This window comes from Somniosus microcephalus, chromosome 7, assembly GCF_052327205.1.
Source record: "Somniosus microcephalus isolate GS21.2 chromosome 7, FLI_Smic_1.0, whole genome shotgun sequence".
Classification (NCBI taxonomy): domain Eukaryota; kingdom Metazoa; phylum Chordata; class Chondrichthyes; order Squaliformes; family Somniosidae; genus Somniosus; species Somniosus microcephalus.
Window position 1 is genome coordinate 69,125,818 of NC_140993.1, and position 7,481 is coordinate 69,133,298.

The 7,481-nt window shown below is 45.2% G+C and overlaps 1 protein-coding gene across 2 annotated transcripts; it reads left to right on the top strand.

The window, feature by feature from the left end:
* The first annotated feature begins 1,491 nt into the window (after positions 1–1,491).
* LOC147114694 (actin, cytoplasmic 2-like) lies at positions 1,492–6,646 on the top strand. Of its 2 annotated transcripts, none has more exons than XM_085992542.1 (3): positions 1,492–1,599; positions 1,686–1,834; positions 3,939–6,646. In XM_085992542.1, the coding sequence occupies exons 2-3, from the start codon at positions 1,709–1,711 to the stop codon at positions 4,941–4,943; spliced, it is 1,131 nt and encodes a 376-aa protein (XP_085848668.1). In that variant the 5' UTR covers positions 1,492–1,599; positions 1,686–1,708; the 3' UTR covers positions 4,944–6,646. The 2 variants fall into 2 exon arrangements, with proteins under 2 accessions (XP_085848668.1, XP_085848670.1); XM_085992544.1 differs by lacking the exon at positions 1,492–1,599 and adding an exon at positions 1,985–2,061 and having other exon boundaries at positions 1,745–1,834.
* Positions 6,647–7,481: the final 835 nt, after the last annotated feature.

Consider the following 7,481-nt stretch of genomic DNA (forward strand, 5'->3'; position numbering starts at 1 on the left):
CTGGTACGGGGGCGGACTTGAAGGAGCAGGGAGGTGTGCACCGTTGTGCCCTGGCGCCGAACCGTGTGTGGTAGTAACAGTAGCCCGGGTTTGTGGGGTGCGAAGGCCCCGTGGGCCCCGTGGCTGGGCCTTGTGGCCGCGTGGTGGCCGGTGAGGGGCGCGCCCAGGCTGTGGCTGCCAGGTCCGGAGCGACGTCGCGGCTGGAGTGAGCGGACAGCAGCTTGTCGGCCTCGTCGGCCACGGCTTCTAGGTCCGTGAGGCCGGACGCCACGATCGCTGGGCGGATGCTGGGAGGTAGCTGGCGGATGAACAGCGTGCGGAAGAGGGACCCGGGTGGGCTATCGTTGGTGAGTGAGAGCATGTGGGAGAGGAGGTCTGACGGTGAGGCATCACCGAGGCCTGGAAGGTCGAGGAGACGGCAATTTCGCTGGTACATCGAGGTCGTAAATTTTTTAAGATGTGCATACTTGCCCTCCTCTGGTGAGTTCTGCAGCGCTATCCAGACCTTCGTGACTGTGGAGCTACCGAGTGATGCGACGAGGTAGTCATACTTCGTCCCATCTGTGGTGATGTGTCGCAGCTGGAATCGGGACTCAGCTTGGAGGAACCAGGCTTCGGGCTGGTTTTCCCAAAACTCCGGCAGTTTCACGGAAACTGCGTTCGTGTCCACCATTGCAGTGCTCGGAATACGTTCTGAGCGTCGGGGTCACCAATGTTGAGGCTGCCGCGGAACACGAATGGAGGCCGAACCGATCTGAGGAACACATGGCTTTTTATTACATTCTCTTGAGCGATGGCTGCCCCGGCTCTTCTCTCTGCTAAACCCGAAAACAGAATGAGGGCGACGCCCGCGCTTTTGTGTACACACTGAGGGCGACGCCCACTCCTTTGTCATGCCTTAAAGGCAGCATGCTTCTTAAAGGCAAGGTGCCCGATTTATTGTCCACGGACGGAAAAGTGGATTGCGCCCGTTTAGGTGGCGATCCGCCACAAGAGATTGATTGCTATGATTAGTCAACAACTCCATTATCGTTGTATCATTCGACTACCAGGATGGTCGAGAAGTAGGGAGTTATCCCAGTGTCCTGGCCAACATTATCCCTTCAAAATAAAAGCAGGTTAACCTACTCTTCACTTTATTCTTATTTGTGGGATCTTGTTGTGCGCACAATGGCTGCCACGTTTAACTACATAACAACAGCCAGCCCACTTTAAAAGGAATTCAATGTTTGTGAAGAGCTGATGAGCTGTACCAGCCTGAGTCTTCATTTCAAAATGTGCCAAGCAAATGGAATCCAGGCAATTAACAGGTTAAACCCAACATCAGAATTAGAGGAAAGATTATATTCATTTATATTAAAGACAGAGTGCAAAGAAAAAAAGGAGGTTCTTTTTAAAATGAAAAATACAAGGTTTAAAAATAAATCCAATTGTATTTAAAAGAGGTATTTTTTTAGCTCCTCCCCCATGCCTGCCTCATGTGATATAGATGAGCTGGAACCTGGTGCAGTATAAAAGAGCAGCGAACAAGCTAAGGAATATATCAATAATCTTAATCACTGAGGGTTGCTACACAGTGTGCTGGGTTTGTCCTGGAAGGTAAGATTTGCTGGTGAATTTACTGCAAGAATATGGTTTGCTTTTTTCTGTCTATAATATGCTGTGTTTTTTTTCTCTCTCTGCAGTGATTTCTAGCAGGTTCTGAGCCATGGGGGATGATGAGATTGCAGCCCTGGTTGTAGACAATGGATCTGGGATGTGCAAGGCTGGGTTTGCAGGGGATGATGCTCCCAGAGCTGTGTTTCCCTCCATTGTGGGGCGGCCCCGACACCAGGTAAAAGTTTCACTTTTTTTAAATTGCTGATTAAACTAAAATATAATAAGTAGATTTAAAATTTTGGCTTGTGCTTCAAGGATGTGAGTTGAAGGTCAAAAGACTTCTTCTGAGCATAACTAGTCTCCCTTTCCTTTCTGATGCATGAAGGATACAGTTGTTGCTAGTACAGCAATCCAGATGCCTGGACTAATATTCTAGAGAACATGAATTCAAATCCTACCATGGTAATTTGAGAATTTGAATTTTTTTTTAATCTGGAAATATCAGGCGGGGAGGGGGTTAGGTTTTTTTATAAAGTGAAGCTGTTTAATTATTGTAAAAACCCAACTGGTTCATGAATTTTTTTTTTTAATGAAAGAAACCTGCTGTCTTTACCCAGTCTGGCCAATATTCAACTCCACCCAATGTGGGTGACTCCTGACTGCTCTCAAGTGGCCTATCAAGCCATGCCTTCTGTCAAACATCTGGAATGGGTAATAACTGCAGGCCTTGCCAGTAACACCCATGTCCTTGATAAGGGTGTGTGAAATGATTAGATTGGGCTGTGTGGACTGCAATTGGGTTGCTAGGAGACTGCTCATGATCAGCTGTACCCTGTTGTCCATGATTAGTGCCACATTTACTGGAGCATCAGCATCCAGGAGCAAGAGATTCTCAAAGGGACACCATCTCTTTTGGAGGGGGGGGGGAAGAGGCAGAAGAAGGAACTTGTCAAATTAAAAGGCAATGATGCTGCTTCTGTCCTGATGCTGATTGCATCATTCATTTTATATAATCAGCCATTTTAACAAGTGACTTTGAATTATACTAGCTGGGGGGGGGAATTCTGCCTGTCTGCTGTAAAACAAATGTGGGTTTTCCTTTTTTTTTAAGGAGGGCTATAAAGAGAATATTTAGGCATAAAAAAATTGGCTGGACAAGATTACCCAGGATACTTAGATTGTGAACGTCACTGCTGATCTACAAATCAATAGATCAAATTATCAAGAAATATAAATTCTTGGCACTCACTCTGTAGTGTTAATTCCATTCTGTTTTTTCCCCCTATTTGCTTGAAAGCATTCTGTCTGATAAATGATGTAATGCATGTTTCTGCCTGCTGTCTGTTCTCTTGAGCTCTGAGTGAGGGAAGCTTGCAAATTGACCTCCACTAAAACAGCAGGGTGGTATAGGCTAATAATCTAGAGAACATGAGTTTAAATCCACTATTCAATTTAAAATATCAGGGAAAATAAAAAGCAGGTATTAAAAATGCAACAGTTTCATGGTCACTGTCATTTTTTTTAAAAACCCAATTAGTTCAGAGTTTTTTGGGAAGGAAACCCCAATCTGGCCTATGACTCAGTCCAACACTGACTTGGTTGGCTCTTGCTGCTCTGAGGTGGCCTAGCAAGCCATTCAGTTGTATCAAAGGCCCACTGCCTCCTTCTGAGTAACTATGGATAGGAAATCCTTTGCAGCAATGCCCATGTCCTGAGACTGAATTTTTTTAAATGTCAATGCAAGTATGTGAGACTCTAAAACTGAGGCTGTGCTCATTAGTTGAGTGCAGCCCTTCCTGCCACACCACTCTGCTCGTGCCATGGGCAAGAGCCTCCAGTGCCATTATCACTATTCCTTGCTTGCCAAGCAATTAGAATTGGCTCCCTTTATTCCAGTGCAATAATTAAGGCTTCTGCAGTTAAATGAAGTTCTGTGTCCAAATCTTCAAACCCAGCATTGGAGGGTTGGGGGAAGAAGTTACCTTGGCTCAGTGGTAGCACTCCGAGTCAAAAGGTAGTGGGTTCAAGCCCCACTTGAGATTTGAGAACACTTCACTGCAGTATTGAGGGGGTGCTGCACTGTGGTAAGATTTCTCCCTTTGGATGTGACACATCAAGGCCCTGTCTGCCCTCTTGGGTGGGGTAGACTCATGGCACTTGATGAGCAGGGAGTTGTCCAGGGCAATATATTCCTCAACCAACACCTAAAACATTGTCTAGTTACTTTTTTTGGTGGGACTTTGTTGTCTTTTTGCTACTTGCCATTCAGCATCATGCCCAGATTCCATTTAACTTTAAAATTATGCCCTTGCTCACTGGCCATTTTTTTCTCACTCCAGGGTGTCATGGTGGGAATGGGTCAGAAAGACAGTTACGTTGGTGATGAAGCCCAGAGCAAGAGGGGGATTCTGACCCTGAAGTACCCAATTGAGCATGGGATTGTGACCAATTGGGATGACATGGAGAAAATCTGGCACCACACCTTCTACAATGAGCTGAGAGTTGCCCCAGAGGAGCATCCTGTTCTCCTCACAGAAGCACCTCTGAACCCCAAAGCCAACCGGGAGAAGATGACCCAGATTATGTTTGAAACCTTTAACACACCAGCCATGTATGTCTCCATTCAAGCTGTGTTATCCTTGTACGCCTCTGGCCGCACTACAGGTATTGTAATGGACTCTGGTGATGGTGTTACCCACACTGTGCCCATCTACGAGGGGTATGCCTTGCCCCATGCCATCCTGCGGCTAGATCTGGCTGGCAGGGACCTCACTGACTACCTGATGAAGATCATGACTGAACGTGGGTACTCGTTCACTACCACAGCCGAGAGGGAGATTGTACGTGATGTTAAGGAGAAGCTGTGCTATGTGGCTCTTGACTTTGAGACTGAGATGGCCATGGCTGCCTCCTCATCTTCCCTAGAAAAAAGCTATGAGCTTCCTGATGGTCAAGTCATCACCATTGGCAATGAGCGTTTCAGATGCCCAGAGGCGCTCTTCCAACCCTCCTTCCTAGGAATGGAGACAACTGGGATCCACGAGACCACCTTCAACAGCATCATGAAATGTGACATAGACATCAGGAAGGATCTGTATGCCAACACTGTCTTGTCTGGTGGATCCACCATGTACCCAGGTATTGCTGATCGCATGCAGAAGGAAATCACGGCCTTGGCTCCAAGCACAATGAAGATTAAGATCATTGCTCCCCCTGAGAGGAAGTATTCGGTGTGGATCGGTGGCTCCATCTTGGCTTCTCTCTCCACCTTCCAGCAAATGTGGATCACCAAGCAGGAGTATGATGAGTCAGGGCCCTCCATAGTCCATCGCAAGTGCTTCTGATCTGAGATTGTTCTGAAATGTGCAGGGGTCCAGGCCATTGTCTAAGTAGAATATTGCCTTAAAGTACCTTTTTTAACTCTTGCCATTTTTTCTTTTTGGTATGCTGTTAAAAGAATGCATTCCTGTTGATCCTATTGGCAGGGTGTTCCAGTAAAATATGCCTGGGTTGTGTCCTAGCAGAAAGTTAAATGCAATTTGACCAAATCTGCTTCCTTTTACTGTCTCCCCACCACTACCTTTGACCCAGTTGATTATTTTACATGCCATCCAGGATTCCCTGATTCAGTAGTTACCCATAACTCCTTCAATATACTGTACCCCATAGGAAAAAATATTTATGCCAATGTAATTGATTCACCCTTGAGGCAACTAACCTTAGATCAGCTTTCACAAGCCATCAGCAATTGGTCAAGGTGCCTGTGTATTGCCTTGATCTGTTTTAAAATCTAACTATATACTGAGACACCAATTACACAAATGTATCCTATTATTGGTATTAGTTTAGCTGGAATTATGTAAAAGTAATTGCAGCAGGTCCTATTTAAAACTGTCCCTTTACTCATTCTATTTCTCTTCCTGCTCCTTCCCCCCCCCCCCCGGTGCTCTCATACACTGCTCGTCCCCTCTTCAAAGAAGTGCTCATTGTATCCTGCCTCTTGGTGAGGAGGTTCAGTTAGCTTTGGAAGTGGAGTTAATGAGTTCAGTGACCACCCCTGGTCGTGTGTGTGGTGTCTAAAGTGGCACAAAGAATCACACTGAAATACCACAAGTGATCTGACTCATGGCTTGTGCCTGGTCTGTTCACCTGTGGTATTACCAGTTCACTATTCTAGAGATCGGTGTGGGATCTTTCAACTGGTTATTCTATTGTGCACTTCTGATCAGAGGATGCCCTAAAACAATAAATGAGGGGGGAACCAAGAACTAAAACCAGATGAATGGGAAGAAGCCACTTGTGTATAATGAGTTTGGAAGCTTAAAACATCAAGGCCAAATGAATACTGGCCTCTCAGTATTGCTGCTCTGATAGGAGGAGGAATGTTCAATGTCAGAATAACCAGCTTCAAGAACCACCTGAAATGTTAGTAGCTGAAGGAAGTTTTTTTTTTTGGGGGGGGGGGGGTCTGTATCTGAAGTCACAAACTGAAATGCATTCTGGAACCCCATTGATGTGGCTCTGACTTGGAGACAAGATCTGTCCACTCCAAGCCTCTTGCTTGCAATGACCCAAGTGACTGTTCCCACTGTTTATAGGTGCTGCACTTTTCCCTTTCTGTTCCCCCTCCCACCCTCCCAAAAATCTAATGGAGGCTTTATAATTTTTAAAAAATCAATCCATTTAAACAATGGCCCAATTAAGTTCACTTTGGCCTCAATCTGCATGTCTTAAGTCTTGCCAAAGCTTCAGGACCAGAAACTGAATTCTGCTTTACATCAACTGGCTATTGCTGTTCATTGCCTAATGAATACAGTGCTCCATCTAATATTTGTGCAATTCATGTTGTACCAGTGTAGGAAAGCAAAATTCCCTTTTCTTCTCCCTTCCCTATGTCACTCTGTTAATGGGCAAATGACAATGCCTTAATGGTTTGGAGTGGGTGTGTCTCTAGCTGAAGATTTGTCCAACTGCAATCTGTATGAATCTGTCCTTATGGAGCATATAACTATAAAGACAGTAAATAAACCTTAAATATATGATGTGATTTATGCTCTTTATTTGTCTACTCCAAAGCACTACATTTAGTTGTGATGTTAAACCAATGCTGTTTTTCTTCTCTGGAGATTGAGGATCCCATGCCACTGTTGAAAAGGGAAGTTCTTCCTTTAATCTGTTACCTAAAGCAACTGGACAGTCTTTCTGTTGCCCATGGCTGCTGACTTTACCTGCATAAGTCAACACTCCACCCATTAATTGCTTTTGAGACCTGCTTTTACAAACAGCAGTGCTTCCATTTGCAAAGTGGACATTATTGACTGTCCCCTTTTTTTTTCTCTTTTTCTTCCCCCCCCCCCCCCCCCCCCCCACTGTCACCTAGTTGACTTTAAATGACTGTGTTGTAAATCTACTCCTGTAGCACATGCTGAGACACCAGACTGCCTACAATAAAAATTATTGTAGCTACTTCAATCTACCAGGTGCAAGGAGGTGGTCATTCAGCCATGATCCTATTGCATGGCGGAGTAGGCCTGAGGGGCTGTATGTCCTGCTCCTACTTATGTTCTTATGACTCCTTGTGGTCAGATCTTGTCTTTGCATTTAATCTCCAAGTGGCTTCTTTCAAGACCGGTTCTTGTGTAACTGCAAGTTCATTCACAACCACCGCATGTTCCAAAGCGCTTCACGGCCAATAAAATATTTTTGAAGTGTAATCACTGTTGTAGGGAAATGTGGCAGTCAATTTACGCACAGCAAGGTCACACGAATAACAGACAAATGGGCAGGTAATCTGTTTTAGTTGTAGGTTGCATAACAAATGTTTGGCAGGACACTAGGCCAATGTTCCCTTAACTTTATCCCATAGTGCCATTGTATCTTTT